At 48.2% G+C, this 19164-nt stretch overlaps 1 protein-coding gene across 1 annotated transcript in view; it reads right to left on the reverse strand.

Annotated features, from left to right (window-relative positions):
* Window positions 1-5986: 5986 nt before the first annotated feature.
* crtc3 (CREB regulated transcription coactivator 3) overlaps window positions 5987-19164 on the reverse strand; it is a 58198-nt gene continuing 45020 nt past the window's right edge. Inside the window, exons 7-15 of the mRNA XM_084437162.1 lie at window positions 17777-17815; window positions 17543-17628; window positions 17378-17427; window positions 14972-15192; window positions 12614-12879; window positions 12279-12518; window positions 9023-9106; window positions 7538-7748; window positions 5987-6630 (exon numbers count right to left, since the gene is read on the reverse strand). Of these exons, the coding sequence (XP_084293288.1) occupies window positions 6425-6630; window positions 7538-7748; window positions 9023-9106; window positions 12279-12518; window positions 12614-12879; window positions 14972-15192; window positions 17378-17427; window positions 17543-17628; window positions 17777-17815 (1403 nt within the window). The 3' untranslated portion in view covers window positions 5987-6424. The remainder of the gene's footprint in view (window positions 6631-7537; window positions 7749-9022; window positions 9107-12278; window positions 12519-12613; window positions 12880-14971; window positions 15193-17377; window positions 17428-17542; window positions 17629-17776; window positions 17816-19164) is intronic.

Genomic DNA, 19164 nt, shown 5'->3' on the forward strand with positions numbered 1-19164 from the left:
AATCAAGATAAAAAGAAAACTACCCAAAATGTCACAGGTTCTATACTACACAGTGGTAGTAGACCCCCTCCCAGTCTGACTCATGGAGTTTCACGAGATTCTGATGTGCCATTTCAAAATAAAAGCCTTCTAAAGTCTCAAAAACTGCTTAAATCAGGATAAAAAGAAAACTACCCAAGATGCCTCGGGTTCTATGCTACAGTGGTAGTAGACCCCCTCGCGGTCTGACTCGTGGAGTTTCAGGAGATTCTGATGTGCCATTTCAAAATAAAAGCCTTCTAAAGTATCAAAAACTTCTTAAAACAGGATTAAATCAGGATTAAAAGAAAACTACCCATAATGCCACAGGTTCTATATTAAGTAATATATATATAATATATATAATATTATATATCATATATATATGTGTAGCATAGAACCCGTGGCATCTTGTGTAGTTTTCTTTTAATCCTGAAATGGTCAGATGATCAGAATCTCTCTAAACTCCACGAGTCAGACCGCGAGGGGGTCTACTACATGGATGTATTAATAGACCTGGATACAGCCACTCCATTCACTGACCGCTATCAACAATGAAGCCCTATTGAACCGCGCCATCTTGGCAAATTTGTAGTCATTTGACCATTTCCGGTGACTTTTGTACTTGCGCAGTTGTGCTTTTCTGGCCTTCCGGCGACTTTTGTACTTGCACAGTTGAGCTTTTCTGTCCGACGCGCGTCCACGGTCAACATTGGCGTTGACCGCTTCTAGCTATCGAATGGCTGACTGGTGTAAGATGGATAGCCTAACGTTAGAGAGATAAATGTAGGCTATGGTTATGTTAAAAAAGCTAACAATGATGTTGTAACATGCATGCAGCACTGCCGATCTGAACGATTGATTCATTATTACCATGGATCGGTATTGGGATTGATCAAGGGCGAGTGTGAAATAGCAGCCACTCAGCGGGTTATCCGAGATGCGGTAGCAGCGGCCAAAGCTCCTGCTGGCGGGGAGTGAAGCTCTTCAACTCGCCTGTCACTGGCTCCCTGGAGGAATTTAGCCTGGCTGCAATAACGTTATCGCGAACGGAATGAATACCATCTACTAGCAAACAAAACATCTTCAGTTATAATTAACCTGTTAAAACTAAGATGCCTGGATGAAAAAATAATTTCTCCAATGGATATATAAAAAAAAAACAGGTTAATATGGAAGCCGGTTTTCATTGCTAAATCAAAGCGGGGAGAGCCGGGAACGTGCGTGGACGCGCGTCGGACAGAAAAGCTCAACTGCGCAAGTGCAAAAGTCACCGGAAATAGCAAAATGACTACAAATCTAGCCAAGATGGCGCGGTTCAATAGGCCTTCACTTTAGATTTCGAATCCTGGGGGCTTGGTCTACTACCACTGTGTAGCATAGAACCCGAGGCATCTTGGGTAGTTTTCTTTTAATCCTGATTTAAGCAGTTTGAGACTTTAGAAGGATTTTATTTTGAAATGGCACATCTGAATCTCGTGAAACTCTACGAGTCAGACTGGGGAGGGGGTCTACTACCACCGTGTAGTATCGAACCCGTGACATTTTGGGTAGTTTTCTTTTCATCTTGATTCAATCCCGATTTGAACCTTTTTTTTTTTTAAGGTGGACCGGATAATGCCAAACGGGTTCTGAGAAACGGGTTCTAACTTCAGCCTCGTCCTCTATCTACCATGGCAGGATGGCTCTGCCCTGCATGGGTCCACACCCATTATCCAGAACTCATCCATCCAGCATTCAACAGATAACAGACTGTGTTGCTCCACTTCTGGGTGTACCTGAAATCACTAGATTAAGTTTCTCCTTGAGTAAAAAGAGCCCATGACGCACCAGAAGGCATCGTTGGAAACTATTTTGAAAAGGGCAGGCCCTTTCAAAAATACTTGGATTAATCATCTCTCTCTCTCACGGGCTAACAACCAGGAGCCAAAACGTCAGTTTTATACAGATAGATCGATCGACCACAACAACTCTACGGGCGCTGTGCACTACTCGAGTAAATTTCAGCCCGACTGATCTGTGTGAAACAGAATGGAGCTCGCGAGATCAGGATGGTCTCACGAGGCCAAAAGGCATACTTAAAAGAAACCTGGCCACTGAGCCTGTCTTCATGTTAACATGGTATTTGGGTGTAAATTTCCAGAGCCTCAGTCCGACTCTGATCATGGGTAAATCCTGAACTGATACAGCCTACTTAACATTTCATGACTCGACACTGGCGCCACCTACTGGCGGTGCTACGCAGCACACTCACTGACGCAGTACAGCCAAGACCACGGTGGAAACGAGGTGAAACCAACACACGAGGGCTTGATACACTATAGGGTTTTATTGTTTATATTAGATCAAAGGTAAGGACTATAACATACTTCACAAACCAAAAAAGCCTTGTGGTGTAGTACAATTTTATATCTGAAAAAAGAAAAGATTTCAAATGACATATTACAAAAAAGTAGTAACACTAGCGGACAAAAGACGTTTTAAATAATAGAACTGTACATTTTCTTTAAAAGGTAACAAAAAAAAAATAAGACACCGAACAAAAAAAACAAAAAAAGGAACTCAAATCCTTCAACAGAAATGAACATCAACAACTTAAGCTCCAACGTTGGTAGTCAATTCTGGAAAAACCAAAACGAGCAAAAACGAGTATAAATGCCGAAGAGAGCAGGGAAAGAGAAAGAAAGGGAGGAAGTCACAGTATAGAGGGGTCAGAGGTCACAGTGGGACATGTTCAGAAGATAGAACAGCAGAGTAAGGCAGTAGAAGACAGACCTCCCACATGGGAGAGGAGCAGGGGGAGGAAACAGGCTGGTCATCACGGGAAACGCAATCAGCTCCATCTAAACCTGTCCCATCCAGGCTCCCGTACGGCTTACTGTGCAGACCATACATTAGCGACCTGCCTTCATATATGGTACAAAGCAGATACAAAGTACTGTAGTTGAAATACAATATCAAACTCTGTCTCTAAAATAGAATATAAAAGTCAAATCGAGTGAAAGCATCTGAGGTGTGCTTGAGTTCTTCAGACGTGTTGCTGGGCAGAAGGAGCAGAAAACAGAGTGTGTGTTCGGTTTCCGAAGCAACGGAAAAACAACAACCTCACACGTTGGCACAACCCCCCCCTCCCAATGCTGGTCACATAGCTGCAATTCATTTACAAGGATACGTTGATACAAGTGAACAACTATGGAACATGGAAATGTTCCTACTGCAAGTTGAACCATTGTGTTCGACTGTGTGGGAAATGAATAGGAAACCAGTTAGTGAACACAGACAAAGCTGCTCCTCTCCTCTCATCTGTCTAACCAGCCGACTCACTGTGGGCATCGCTCATAGCGCTCTTGCTTTTAAATTAGTAGAAAATGTCATGAACGGGAATTGCATTCTCGATTATACAACATTTCTTTACAATGCATTGCATAAAGTTAATAAAGTGAATGTGTTACCTGTTCAACAGGTTGCATTTCAATCATTATTTGACCGATATGAAAACAAATGCATAGAGCGAGGTCCAGACCTACTCTGGGAAGAGAGGATATCTTTCCATATTTCACAACTTTTGCTTCCTTTCCTTTTTCACTCAGGAATTTAATTGCAGTTTCTATATATATTATATATTTTTAATCGCACAGCACAGTAAAGTGAATCAGGGAGCAGCAGCCACCATAGACCCTGATCATGATGAGATTCATTTAACAGGGAGGTTAACATCACTACCCATGTGACCATAGACCCTGATCATGATGAGATTCATTTAACAGGGAAGTTAACGTCACTACCCATGTGTCACCAAACAAAAACATCATATTCAGAGAATATGGGCAGATATCCAAACTTCTTTATCTGTGATTCTTTAAACTATATATTTCATAAAGGCTTGACGTGACTAATGCATCACCTGAGTCTGCATCTCAAATATATGGCTTCACTTGTTTCATATTCAAACATGATCTTTGGGCCTTTTGTACAAGAAAATATATTCCTACTTCATACGTACAGGTATATATAGGTTTAGAGACATCAAGAGAATGTGCTCAATGCAAAAATATCATACAAGCTAATATTCAATGTGTTCCATGTCCACAGCGTTTACGGTTCGGTCGGCTCTCAATAAATGCATTTTTGTCTACCTTTCAATGGAACCATCTAGTGGGAAGTTGGCGTATCGTGAGGAGAGGAAGAGGTTCTGGTCAGAAGTGTTCAGGAAGTGATCTACCCACCGTTGCCCAGTGTGTTCCCTCATTTACACAAAACAGAACGGCATTACAGGTCAGTACAACATAAAGTGAAGAGTTTCTTATATAATGGATACATATAGAGAAGTAGATAAACTAGTCAAACAAAGTTCCTGGCTGCCGCAGCACTCAGAGCCCCCCCCCCCTCCCCCACCAATAGGATCTGCATATCCATGGTTCAGGTGGATCAGTCCATTCCCTCACAGACGCGTCAAATGGATCAGTCCATTCCCTCACAGACGCGTCAAATGTACCAGTCCATTCCCTCACAGACGGGTCAAATGGACCAGTCCATTCCCTCACAGACGGGTCAGGTGGACCAGTCCATTCCCTCACAGAAAGGGCAAATGGACCAGTCCATTCCCTCACAGACAGGTCAAATGGACCAGTCCATTCCCTCACAGACAGGTCAAATGGACCAGTCCATTCCCTCACAGAAAGGGCAAATGGACCAGTCCATTCCCTCACAGAAAGGGCAAATGGACCAGTCCATTCCCTCACAGAAAGGGCAAATGGACCAGTCCATTCCCCCTCAGAAAGGGCAGATGGACCAGTCCATTCCCTCACAGACAGGGTAGATGGACCAGTCCATTCCCTCACAGACAGGGCAGATGGACCAGTCCATTCCCTCTCAGATGGGGCAGATGGATCAGTCCATTCCCTCAGACAGGGTAGATGGACCAGTCCATTCCCTCAGACAGGGCAGATGGACCAGTCCATTCCCTCACAGACAGGGCAATTTGCATCCACTCATATTATGACCAGAGAATAAATTGTTTCATATTTCAGAAGTATACCAAAATGTTAGAATTCAAACTTATACCAATAAGTATTGTTTACTTATTAAAATATTTTCTTTGTAAACAGTTTGCCCTTTTTTTCTCTCTTTGAAAAATACATTCTAGTCATACTGCAATTATTGAGGCATACATACAGAATATACACACACATATGCCCATATATGCATGTATGCACAGTGCACACATATATACGTATGCAGATACATAGATCTGTGGCAAACAACATTTTACAAAAAAATAAACCAGTACTGTCCAGTACTGCTCTGGACAGAGAGATGTCTTCCTCTGCTCTTCATGTGTGTGTGGTTGTTGGAGGGGAGGCCTTGGCAGGACTCACAGGATCACACAGGGACATGGGTGACAGGCCAAGGTGCTGCACTGGTACTGCATGGCAATAAGGCTGCCATTGGCTGTAACCATAGCGATGGTGTTGCTATGTGGCGAGTTACCACGGCGACATGGCCGTGAGCACAGCATGAGGTGGGGAGGTGTGAGCTGGTGACGGGCAGGAGAACCCCCCCCCCCCCGGGGCCCAGAGACCCAGGACCCCCCAGAGACCCAGGACCCCCCCCCCCCCCCCCCCCCGGGGCCCACAGACCCCCCCAGAGACCCAGGACCCCCCAGAGACCCCCCCAGAGACCCAGGAGCCCCCAGAGACCCAGGACCCCCCAGAGACCCAGGACCCCCCAGAGACCCAGGACCCGTCCATCAACACGCTTCTCTTCAGAGGGGAGATTCCTCATGCATCTGTACTTCGGGCTGTGTGAGAGCAGCCTGGACACCATCCAAGACAGGGCTATCGTCCAGTCACCAGTCAGCACCCTCTCTCTCTCTCTCTCTCTCTCTCTCTCTCTCCCTCCCTCCCTCCCTCCCTCCCTCCCTCCCTCCCTCCCTCTCTCCCTCTCTCTCTCCCTCCCTGTGGCAGTGCCAGATGGCTGGGTGTTGAGTGTGCGTGTCGGTCTCTCTCACGTTCGGTGATGGCGCTCTGAGACCGGCGCCGTCGGAGGGGGGGTTCAGCTGAGGGAGACGGAGGTGGGGGGCAGGGGCGCAGGGACGAACACGCCCCTCCATCTTCAAATGACCACTATTTAAAATGAGGGTTATAGAATTTGGATGTGAAGTATTTGTAAACAGTGTCTGTTCACAAGTCTATTCTTATGACATGGTGTGTGTGTGTGTGTGTGTCTGTTTCACATTTGTCTCATTTCAGTGGCAGTGGTGGCACGTTCAGCAACCTTATGGCTCGATAGTCAGATTGTCTGCATGATGTACTTATAGATTTATACACCTTTAAATGAAGCGTGGGTGATCCTTGCTGTGTGTGTGTGTGTTTGCGCGAGCGTGTGTGTGCTTGCACGAGAGTTCTCAAAGTCTGTCACTGCGAAAGCTGTCCTCCACAGAGGGGTCGGGCAGAACCATGTCGGGGTCACTGAGCATGCTCAGACCGTCCAGGCTGAGAGGCTCGATGCGCAGCTCATCCTCCAATGGGAAGCCTCCCTCCGAGTCGAAACACTCCGGGACAGCGGAGAGCGCGCTGCTGATGTCCTTCAACAGGTTTGGGTTTGACTCGTCTGGAGGGAGAGGGGGATAGATCAGCTCCTTCTCCTTCATCTAGAGTAACCCAGCCCCCCAGACCCCCATCATTACATCAGTCATTTAACAGACGCCTTTATCCAAAGCTATTCACAATAATAGCATTTAATATATAGGTGGTCATTATAGGTGGTCATTATAGGTGGTCATTATACTGTAGGTGGTCATTACATACACTACTTGTACTTGTGTAGTGGGTCTGTATTATGTGTAGCACTGTACAGACAAATGAATTTCCTGCAAAGGACAAAGAATCTATCTATCTATCTATCTATCTATCTATCTATCTATCTATCTATCTTTCTCGCCAGAACCCACGAGTGCATCTCCTTTCTAAACAAGTGATTAAAAGAGTAATCTAGTGCTGAAAGCAAAGTGCAAGAGTAGCAAAATATAAATACAATAGGTGCTTGAGAGGAAGGATCGTTCTAGTACTTCTTGAAGAGATTAGTTTTGAGCCTGGGGCGAAAGATGGGCAGCGACAGAAGAGCCGTGACCGCGTCTGTCGGCCGCAGGGGCCTCGGGAGTGATGGGGCAACCAGTCTAGACTGGTACCACGCCCCCTGGCCAGGCTAGACTGGTACCACGCCCCCTGGCCAGTCTAGACTGGTACCACGCCCCCTGGCCAGTCTAGACTGGTACCACGCCCCCTGGCCAGTCTAGGCTGGTACCATGCCCCCTGGCCAGTCTAGGCTGGTGCCACGCCCACTGGCTCGTGATCCAGCTGCCTCCGGATCCACCTGTGAGGATTATGTTGGGCAGGACCCACCTGTGAGGATGATGTTGGGCAGGACCCACCTGTGAGGATGATGTTGGGCAGGACCCACCTGTGAGGATGATGTTGGGCAGGACCCACCTGTTAGGATGATGTTGGGCAGGACCCACCTGTGAGGATGATGTTGGGCACGCCACCGCTGCAGTTGGAGTAGAACATGTTGGGCCTCATCTGCAGGTCCTGCAGGCTGCCATGGCTCCCGCCCAGACCCATGAGGGTCGCCTGGGAGCAGTAGAGGGAGGAGGGAGAGGGGCCGGCCTCGAAATAAGAGCCCCCCGCCATGGAGCTCATAGCGTTCTCCAGCATGCTGAACTGGTCCAGCTGGGGAGGACAGTTTCACCATTATCAACCGTTACCGTTACCGTTTTCATTTGTTTAGGATTTGATGTGCTCCGACCTGTTTGACAGGTCGTCATTGTAAATGAGAACTTGTTCTCAATTGACTTACCTGGTTAAATAAAGGTTAAATAAAATGAATATAAATAAAATCAACTCTCATCTTAGTTTGCTTAATACACGAAATAGATGCATGTACCAGCTAAGCAGCCTCACTGACGTGGGTTAGGGTATGAGTTAGGGTTAGAGTAGGGTTAGAGTAGGGTTAGGGTTAGAGTAGGGTTAGGGTTAGAGTAGGGTTAGGGTTAGAGTAGGGTTAGAGTAGGGTTAGGGTTAGAGTAGGGTTAGGGTTAGAGTAGGGTTAGGGTTAGAGTAGGGTTAGAGTAGGGTTAGGGTTAGAGTAGGGTTAGGGTTAGAGTAGGGTTAGGGTTAGAGTAGGGTTAGGGTTAGAGTAGGGTTAGGGTTAGAGTAGGGTTAGAGTAGGGTTAGGGTTAGGGAAACTATTCTACCTCGTCTTTCACTGAGGTCCACGCATAACATGTTGTCTTTTGGAGCTCTGAAAACCTTGTTCTGCGCCGCTAGCAGGTGGTTCACCTGGTAGGACAGGGTCACCTGGTAGGACAGGGTCTAGTAGGTGGTTCACCTGGTAGGACAGGGTCTAGTAGGACAGGGTCTAGTAGGTGATCACCTGGTAGGACAGGGTCTAGTAGGAGAGGGTCTAGTAGGTGGTTCACCTGGTAGGACAGAGTCTAGTAGGACAGGGTCTAGTAGGTGGTTCACCTGGTAGGACAGGGTCTAGTAGGAGAGGGTCTAGTAGGTGGTTTACCTGGTAACCAGGGTCTAAGTAGGTGGTTTACCTGGTAACCAGGGTCTAGTAGGTGGTTTACCTGGTAGGACAGGGTCACCTGGTAGGACAGGGTCTAGTAGGTGGTTCACCTGGTAACCAGGGTCTAGTAGGTGGTTTACCTGGTAGGACAGGGTCTAGTAGGTGGTTTACCTGGTAACCAGGGTCTAGTAGGTGGTTTACCTGGTAGGACAGGGTCTAGTAGGTGGTTCACCTGGTAACCAGGGTCTAGTAGGTGGTTTACCTGGTAGGACAGGGTCTAGTAGGTGGTTTACCTGGTAACCAGGGTCTAGTAGGTGGTTTACCTGGTAGGACAGGGTCTAGTAGGTGGTTTACCTGGTAGGACAGGGTCACCTGGTAGGACAGGGTCTAGTAGGTGGTTCACCTGGTAACCAGGGTCTAGTAGGTGGTTTACCTGGTAGGACAGGGTCTTGGCCTGGCGACTGGAGAAATGTTGGTCCATGAAGGGGTCGTTGAAGAACGCTGCCATGTTGTTGTGCTGGAAGAGACGTGGTCAGGGTTATCATGGGGTGTGTGACTCAGGGTTATCATGGGGTGACTCAGGTTTATCATGGTGTGTGACTCAGGGTTATCATGGTGTGTGACTCAGGGTTATCATGGTGTGTGTGACTCAGGGTTATCATGGTGTGTGTGACTTAGGTTTATCATGGTGTGTGTGACTCAGGTTTATCATGGTGAGTGACTCAGGTTTATCATGGTGTGTGACTCAGGGTTATCATGGTGTGTGTGACTCAAGGTTATCATGGTGTGTGTGACTCAGGTTTATCATGGGGTGACTCAGGTTTATCATGGTGTGTGACTCAGGGTTATCATGGTGTGTGTGACTCAGGTTTATCATGGTGTGTGACTCAGGTTTATCATGGTGTGTGACTCAGGTTTATCATGGTGTGTGACTCAGGTTTATCATGGTGTGTGACTCAGGTTTATCATGGTGTGTGACTCAGGTTTATCATGGTGTGTGTGACTCAGGGTTATCATGGTGTGTGTGACTCAGGGTTATCATGGTGTGTGTGACTCAGGGTTATCATGGTGTGTGTGACTCAGGGTTATCATGGTGTGTGTGACTCAGGGTTATCATGGTGTGTGTGACTCAGGGTTATCATGGTGTGTGTGACTCAGGGTTATCATGGTGTGTGTGACTCAGGGTTATCATGGTGTGTGTGACTCAGGTTTATCATGGGTGACACAGTGTGCCATGATGGGCAGGTGCTCTGGTTTTCAAGGTAAAGAAAATTCCATTGCAGGCTAACCTTTGACCCCATCATAACGACGACATATTTTCTCCTACACATTCACTCATTCAGCCCTTGATTCAAACACAGGCAGCCAGCTGGTCTCCAATCAAGCTCACCCATTAAGCGTTTGGACGTCTATTTGGGCTAAATACAACCTCCTTATTAACCAGGAGAACCTGATCCCTGCTACCACGGCGTTCATGACAGACGGTCCTGGAAGAGTACGAGTGTCTGGCCGGCTGAACCAGGAGGGCCTGGTGATTGGTCCATCATAAAGAGCTGTAAGTGTGTCCCGGTGGGACAGATCTGACAGCAGCTCGAGGAGAAACTAGTAACTACTGTCTCTCTGCCTGGACTGCCAGATACACACCACCACCATAGCCGGTATGCTAGCGCGCGCGCGCACGCACGCACGCACGCACGCACGCACGCACGCACGCACACACGTGTTGTCACGATACCAAAATTATGACTTCGATACGATACCTGCCCAAAATATCTCGATACCGAAACGATACCACGTCGAAAATCTAAAACATAAGGAAAAGCAATGGAATAATAGATGACAGAACATGGAACTTTAAATTGTCTTTTTTTAGTGCTCTGTTCAGTATTTTTGCATATTTTGAGTCTTTATCATATTTCCTGTAGCTTTCAAACAGCTGGAAGGGAAGGCTGCCTCGACTGGGTGGTTTGGGATTGTGCTGGCTTCTGTTTGTTTGTCTGTGTGGGGAGAAATCAATAAATTATGCCTATGTTGTTGCAAACTGTGAGATAATCAGAAGAACTTGAAAAGCTTATTATTATAATTAATTAACCCAGGCCTATTAAAGCATTTTTGCTATTCCAAATTATCAGAAGAGATAATGGTCTCATGGTTAACAGTTCTCTCGCTCTAGGAGGTCGGAGCAGGTATTGATTTTTTTTGTCACACGTGCGCTAGGCAGAGCTAGGCTTGCAACCAGGCTGCAGCTATGCTAGCTAAAAGTCTCATGCTACAGATGAAAATTAGCTTCTCAGATTATCATCTGGTGCAATAAATGTATTGTGCATTCATACATTCAAACATAAGGTAGGCTAAATATCCTTCGTTTGTATACAGTACTGTTGTTGCTGTGTGTATCTTATCTTCTATCACATTCGCTAACCTGTCGCTCTTTGAATTCTTTGTGTACTGTAAAAAGTCGGCATGTCTGTCTGCAAGATGCTTTGCCCGGTTGGTCGTATTGGCTCCCTTGGTTTGTATAGATTTGTAGCATCGTTTACAGATGGGATTTGTAATGTCCGTGGACTTGCCCTCACTGTCAGCTCTGTACGCAAAATAATGCCAGATTTCGCTGCGCGCATCAGCTTTATCAACAAGCTGTGGACGGGTGACATTTGTATTTGTAGCCATCTCAGGTTAGACTAGTTAAAACTGTTGCGCTGCTCGCTGCAGAGTGACAGAGCGAGGAGAGAAAGAGAGAGAGCGCACACACACACACACACACACACACACACACACACACACACACACACACACACACACACATACTGCCCCGCGACACGGGGGATCTTGGGAGAGAGAAGCAGAGCGCTCTAGCCTACAAACAAACACGGCTTCACTGTCGCATGAACGCGACTCAATATATACGGCTCTTATTAAAACACTGTCTTTCTTAAAGTATCGATACTTTAAATTTGGGTATTGTACCGTTTTTGACGACAGAGTATCACGGTACTTTTCTAGTATCGATACACCGTGCAACAAACACACACACACACACAGAAAACTGACACTGGGCCCTCTCTCTCTCTCTCTGACTGCTCTCTCGCTCTCTCTCTCTGTTACTGACAGCAGCTTGAGGAGAAACTAGTAATACTGTCTCTCTGCCTGGACTGCCAGATACACCACCACAGCCGGTATGCTAGCTCACTCGCTCTCTCACACACACACACACACACACACACACACACACACACACACACACACACACACACACACACACACACACACACACACACACACACACACACACACACACACACACACACACACACACACACACACACACACACACACACACACACACACACACACACACACACACACACACACACACACACACACTCTCTCTCTCTCTCTCTCTCTGACTGGGCCCCCTCTCTCTCTCTCTCTCTCTCTCTGACTGCTCTCTCTCTCTCTGTGACTGACTGGGCCCTCTCTCTCTGACTGGTCTCTCTCCCTCTCTGACTGACTGGGCCCTCTCTCTCTGACTGGGCTCTCTCTGATGCCCTCTCTCTCTCTGACTGGTCTCTCTCTCTCTCTGACTGACTGGGCTCTCTCTCTCTCTCTGACTGGTCTCTCTCTCTCTCTGACTGGCCCTCTCTCTCTGACTGACTGGTCTTTCTCAGGGGATCGAGCAGTCGACTCACAGGGCTTGAGTTGAAGTCCAGAGAGACGTTCTGCAGAGGTGAACCAGGTTGTTGCTGGTGCTGGTGCTGTTGTTGTTGGTGGTGCTGCTGGTGTTGTTGTTGTTGGTGGTGCTGCTGTTGTTGATGTTGTTGATGTTGTTGATGCTGCTGCTGCTGGTGCAAAGCCTGCTGGGACTGCTGGTAGAGCGGGTAAGGGGGGGGGGGCTCCATGGGTAAGCTGCTGGTGTCTAGAGCGACCCCCTGGAAAGGACAGAGGGGCGGGGTCAGAGGATTAGAGACCAGCCTCGACATGTTGATGGAGAGAGATCTACGCGGCGGAGGGCGAGCGTACCCACCTGCGTGATAGGGGACAGCGAGGGGGACATGGTGGGGGACAGCTGCTTGGCCAGCCCCCTGCGCTGCTCGGCACCGGGCGACAGGGTGAGCGGGCTGATGGGGGCGGGGCGGCGGCGCGGGGAGCTGCTCATGGCGCCCTGGGGGGGGCTGGACAGCGAGGACAGGCGCAGAGACGAGTGGATGGAGGGGTTACTGAGGGACGAGTGGATGGAAGGGTTGCTGAGGGACGCCTGGATGGAAGGGTTGCTCAGCGAGGAGGAGAGGCCTGGAGGAGAGAGAGAGAGAGGTCGTGTGTGAGGTAGAGTGTGTGAGGTAGCGTGTGTGAGGTAGCGTGTGTGAGGTAGTGTGTGTGAGGTAGTGTGTGTGAGGTAGTGTGTGTGAGGTAGTGTGTGAGGTAGCGTGTGTGAGGTAGTGTGTGAGGTAGCTGGCCTTGGCAGAGTGTGAGGATGTTTTGATGCCAATAAAGAATCAGTGAGTTGAATCGGCTGGTGTTAAAGGAGGTAGAGAGAGCTTGGGTAAGACGTGGAGAGAGCAGTGTGGTTGGGTCAGACGTGGAGAGAGCGGTCATGGAGAGAGCGGTGTGGTTGGGTCAGACATGGAGAGAGCGGTCATGGAGAGAGCGGTGTGGTTGGGTCAGACATGGAGAGAGCGGTCATGGAGAGAGCAGTGTGGTTGGGTCAGACGTGGAGAGAGCGGTCATGGAGAGAGCAGTGTGGTTGGGTCAGACATGGAGAGAGCGGTCATGGAGAGAGCGGTCATGGAGAGAGTGGTGTGGTTGGGTCAGACATGGAGAGAGCGGTCATGGAGAGAGCGGTCATGGAGAGAGCGGTGTGGTTGGGTCAGACGTGGAGAGAGCGGTCATGGAGAGAGCGGTGTGGTTGGGTCAGACGTGGAGAGAGCGGTCATGGAGAGAGCGGTCATGGAGAGAGTGGTGTGGTTGGGTCAGACGTGGAGAGAGCGGTCATGGAGAGAGCGGTCATGGAGAGAGCGGTGTGGTTGGGTCAGACTGAGGGAATGCTCAGTGGAAGCTGTGATGTATGGATTGAGTTTTCCAGCCCACTGTTCAGTCCACACCCCAAAAACACTGAACACCATTGTTCTTCTCGTTCAGAGAGAGAGAACGTTCAGAGAGAGAAAGAGAGAGAGAGAGGGGAGGAGAAAGACAGAATGGAGGGGAGACCAGAGTAGAACAGAGTGAGAAAACAGGGCGAAAGGAGAGAGAGAGCAGGGGAAAAGAAGAGAGCTGTTTGTCTCTGTCCAGCATGGGGTCAAAGGTCCCCTGGGACTCTGGTTTCCTGCCAGGCTGACTGTAGCACAGCGCAGAGGGCAAGAGAGACACACACATGCATGCTCGCGCGCGCATACACACACACACACACACACACACACACACACACACACACACACACACACACACACACACACACACACACACACACACACACACACACACACACACACACACACACACACACACACACACACACACACACACACACACACACACACACACACACAGAGGAAGGACCGAGCGGATGTGGCTGTGATCAGAGAGACAGAGGGATCCCTCTATTTTCATCTCTCTGGTTGGAGAGCCGTTCCCCTCCAGGCTCCACTGAGAGAACTCAACACAACCAACTCAACACAGTCTCCTCAACACAGTCTCCTCAACAGTCTCCTCAACTAACTCTCCTCAACACAGTCTCCTCAACAGTCTCCTCAACACAGTCTCCTCAACAGTCTCAACACAGTCTCCTCAACTAACTCTCCTCAACAGACTCCTCAACACAGTCTCCTCAACAGTCTCCTCAACACAGTCTCCTCAACACAGTCTGCTTCCCCAGAGACAGGCTTTCATTACCTATTTACGGGAGTGAGTGAGTGAGAGAGTGAGTGAGTGAGTGAGTGAGTGAGTGAGTGAGTGAGTGGATGAGTGAGTGAGTGAGTGAGTGAGTGAGTGAGTGAGTGAGTGTGAGTGAGTGGGTGTGAGTGGGTGAGTGGGTGGGTGGGTGAGCGAGCGAGCGGGCGGGTGGGTGGGTGAGTGAGTGGATGAGTGAGTGGATGAGTGGGTGAGTGAGTGAGTGAGTGAGTGAGTGAGTGGGTGGGTGGGTGGGTGGGTGAGTGAGTGAGTGGGTGGGTGGGTGAGTGAGTGAGTGAGTGAGTGAGTGAGTGAGTGAGTGAGTGAGTGAGTGAGTGAGTGAGTGCGTGGGTGGGTGAGTGAGTGAGTGAGTGGGTGAGTGAGTGAGTGAGTGTGAGGATAAGCCACAAAGGATGGCCCCAAAGTGACAACTCCTGACCAGACACACCCAAAACATCTACCTAAACACAAAAAGGTGCGCACACACACACACACACACCCTGCGAGTTTCCGATGCCCAGGTGCATCATGGCGGCGGGCAGGTTGCCGGTGCTGCTGCCCCCGCTCAGGTTGGGGTATCCGGCCCCGTCCTCCGGGTCCAGGGGGGTGGACAGCGGCGAGGGGAAGTGCAGGTTGCTGAGGTCGGGCAGCGAGCCGCCCGTGTTCAGGGAGCCCTGGTAGTGGGACAGACCGGCACTCTGCTCCGGAGACGGGAAGATACTGAGGACAAGACAGACAGGGTTAACCACTACGTCATAATAACACTTACATGGTTCCTTTACTCCTATGCTATTATAATAACACTAACATGGTTCCTTTACTCCTATGCTATTATAATAACACCAACATGGTTTGTTTACTCCTATGCTATTATAATAACAGTAGCATGGTTCGTTTACTTCTATGCTATTATACAGTAATAACACTAACATGGTTAGTTTACTTCTATGCTATTATACAGTTATAACAGTAGCGTGGCTCGTTTACACCTATGCTATTATACAGTAATAACAGTAGCATGGCTCGTTTACTCCTATGCTACTATACAGTAACAACAGTAGCATGGCTCGTTTACTCCTATGCTATTATAATAACAGTAGCATGGTTTGTTTACTCCTATGCTATTATACAGTAATAACAGTAGCATGGCTCGTTTACTCCTATGCTATTATAATAACAGTAGCATGGCTCGTTTACTCCTATGCTATTATAATAACAGTAGCGTGGCTCGTTTACTCCTATGCTATTATACAGTAATAAGAGTAGCATGGCTCGTTTACTCCTATGCTATTATACAGTAATAAGAGTAGCATGGCTCGTTTACTCCTATGCTATTATACAGTAATAAGAGTAGCATGGCTCGTTTACTCCTATGCTATTATACAGTAATAAGAGTAGCATGGCTCGTTTACTCCTATGCTACTGTATGAGGTGATAAAGGAGAGAAACCCGGCCAGGTGGGTGGGGGGGGCTACAGAGGAGGGATTTGGAAATTATTGATGTCACCCATGATATTATGGCGATGCTTGGGTTTTATACTTTTATTTTGCTACTCTTGCACTTTGTCTTCAGCACTAGATTATGCTCTTAGTCACTTGTTTAGAAAGGAGATGCACTTGTGAATTCTGGCGAGTAGTAGCACACTGACTACCTACTGTACTTTAAATACAATTTTGTAAGTCGCTTTGGATAAAAAATGCTAAATGATGCAAAATTTACTTATTACTTTTTATTTTATTTAGTTTTTGAAATTTACTGTAACAGGATAAACCCCTTGAGATGAATTATCTTGTTTTCAAGGGGGTCAGAACTAGTTATCCCTCTAACCCTCATCCCTAGCTCCTCATCCCTAGCTCCTCCTCCCTCAGCCCTAACTCCTCCTCCCTCATCCCTAGCTCTTCCTCCTCATCCCTAACTCCTCCTCCCTCATCCCTAACTCCTCCTCCCTCCTCCCTAGCTCTTCCTCCCTCATCCCTAGCTCTTCCTCCCTCATCCCTAACTCCTCCTCCCTCATCCCTAGCTCCTCATCCCTAGCAGAGGATGAGGCCCTGCTGCTGGTCATTAGATCTGGCCCAGCAGTGACTAACAGACCCACTACTGATACTGCCGTCAACCCACAACACAAACAAGCTGGAACAATGCGTAACCCTTACCCTAACCCTGGAACAATGCGTAACCCTTACCCTAACCCTGGAACAATGCGTAACCCTTACCCTAACCCTGGAACAATGCGTAACCCTTACCCTAACCCTGGAACAATGTGTAACCCTTACCCTAACCCTGGAACAATGCGTAACCCTTACCCTAACCCTGGAACAATGCGTAACCCTTACCCTAACCCTGGAACAATGCGTAACCCTTACCCTAACCCTGGAACAATGCGTGGCTCATCTGTCAACGACGCCATCAGGCGCCCTGAACACAAACAACCAACACCACACCGCTCACATGCCAGTCACTCCCTCCTGAACCCAAACAACCAACACCACGCCGCTCACATGCCAGTCACTCCCTCCTGAACCCAAACAACCAACACCACGCCGCTCACATGCCAGTCACTCCCTCCTGAACACAAACAACCAACACCACGCCGCTCACATGCCAGTCACTCCCTCCTGAACCCAAACAACCAACACCACGCCGCTCACATGCCAGTCACTCCCTCCTGAACCCAAACAACCAACACCACGCCGCTCACATGCCGTCATTCCCTCCTGAACCCAAACAACCAACACCACGCCGCTCACATGCCGTCATTCCCTCCTCAGTGAGCAGCTCAGCCTTCCTTCAGAGGCCTCTGGGTCTGCGGCTGCACCCGGTCAATGTCCAGCAACAGGCCTTTGAGGTTTTAAAGCATCATGAGTATAATATTCCATGTGTTATCTTTATCCCAGTGTTCACTTACTTGATTCCAGGCACTTCACAGGATTTGGGCCGCGAGGAAAGGGACTGGACCTGAGACAGGAAATGAGTTCCGTTGATTAAACCGAGTCCCCTGAAACGTGTGTGTGTGTGTGTCAGAGTGGCCTGATCAGACCGTGGTGTTATGCTCACACACGCGTGCTCTCACCCTCTTGGCCTCCCAGAGCTGCTTGGGGAGGGGCTTGCTGACCCCCATCACCCCGTCCTCGCTGGACAGGGAGGGGAAGGAGAACACTGCAGAGAGACAGACCTTCAGCTATTCACACCTCAACTATATACGGCTGGAGCAATCTATCTATTACTGTGTGTATGTGTGTGTGTGTGTGTGTGTGTGTGTGCGTGTGTGTTTAGAGGAAGAGGGAGGAGGGTCAGAGCATCTCACCATCTCCAGAGCCATCCACCTCCACCTCATTGACACTGACTGCAGTCCAAACTCCGCCATATGCAGATAGAAAGAGATGTAGAGAGAGAGAGATAGATAGAGAGAGATGTAGAGAGAGAGAGAGAGAGATGGAGAGAGAGATAGAGATGGAGAGAGAAGGATAAAAGCAGATCACGTTAGAAAACAGCTCTTTCTCCAGCTGCTCACCTGTGTTCCCTCCCTCTGACACAATCAACCCCTCTGACCCCGACGCTCTGGGCATGTTAGCATGAACACGGTGTTATTACACTGTTATTACAGCGGCGCATCACACAACGCAGAAGCCGAGCTTCACAGCGTGTTATCAACATCACGCTCCCACCCCCACGGCCCAGATCAACACCCCCGCCCCCCCCCCCACGGCCCAGATCACAGCCCCGCCTCCAACGCTAGTCGACAGAGACGGAGAGAGAAGGTGAGAGTTACAGAGAGATAAGACAGTGAGATAGAGAGTGAGAGAGAGAGTGAGATAAACATAGTGAGAAACTGAGAGAGTGATAAAGAGAGAGATAGTGACAGAGTGATAGTGTGATAGAGAGAGAGCGCGAGTGAGAGAGAATGAGAGAATGAGAGCGAGAGAGAACGAGAGAGAGAATGAGAGAGAGAGAGAATGAGAGTGATAGAGTGATAAAGATAGAGAATGAGAGAGAGAATGAGAGAGAGAATGAGAGTGAAAGAGTGATAGAGAGAATGAGAGAGAGAATGAGTGATAGAGTTATAAAGAGAGAATGAGAGAGAGAAAGAGAGTGATAGTGATAAAGAGAGAATGATAGAGAATGAGAGAGAGAATGAGAGTGATAAGAGTGATAAATAGAGAGAATGAGAGAGAAAATGAGAGAGAGAATGAGAGTGATAGAGTGATAAATGAGAGTGATAAAGAGAGAGAATGAGAGAGAGAATGAGAGTGATAAAGAGAGAGAATGAGAGAGAATGAGAGTTATAGAGTGATAAAGAGAGAGAATGAGTGATAGAGTGATAAAGAGAGAGAATGAGAGTGATAGAGTGATAAAGAGAGAGAATGAGAGAGAGAGAATGAGAGTGATAAAGAGAGAGAATGAGAGAGAATGAGAGAGAGAATGAGAGTGATAGAGTGATAAAGAGAGAGAGAATGAGAGTGATAAAGAGAGAGAATGAGAGAGAGAATGAGAGTGATAGTGATAAAGAGAGAGAATGAGAGTGATAGAGAGAGAATGAGAGAATGAGAGTGATAGAGTGATAAAGAGAGAGAATGAGAGTGATAAGAGTGATAGAGAGAGAATGAGAGAGAGAATGAGAGTGATAGAGTGATAAAGAGAGAGAATGAGAGTGATAGAGTGATAAAGAGAGAGAATGAGAGAGAGAATGAGAGT

This window comes from Borostomias antarcticus (assembly GCF_949987555.1).
Source record: "Borostomias antarcticus genome assembly, chromosome: 4".
In the NCBI taxonomy this organism is placed as follows: domain Eukaryota; kingdom Metazoa; phylum Chordata; class Actinopteri; order Stomiiformes; family Stomiidae; genus Borostomias; species Borostomias antarcticus.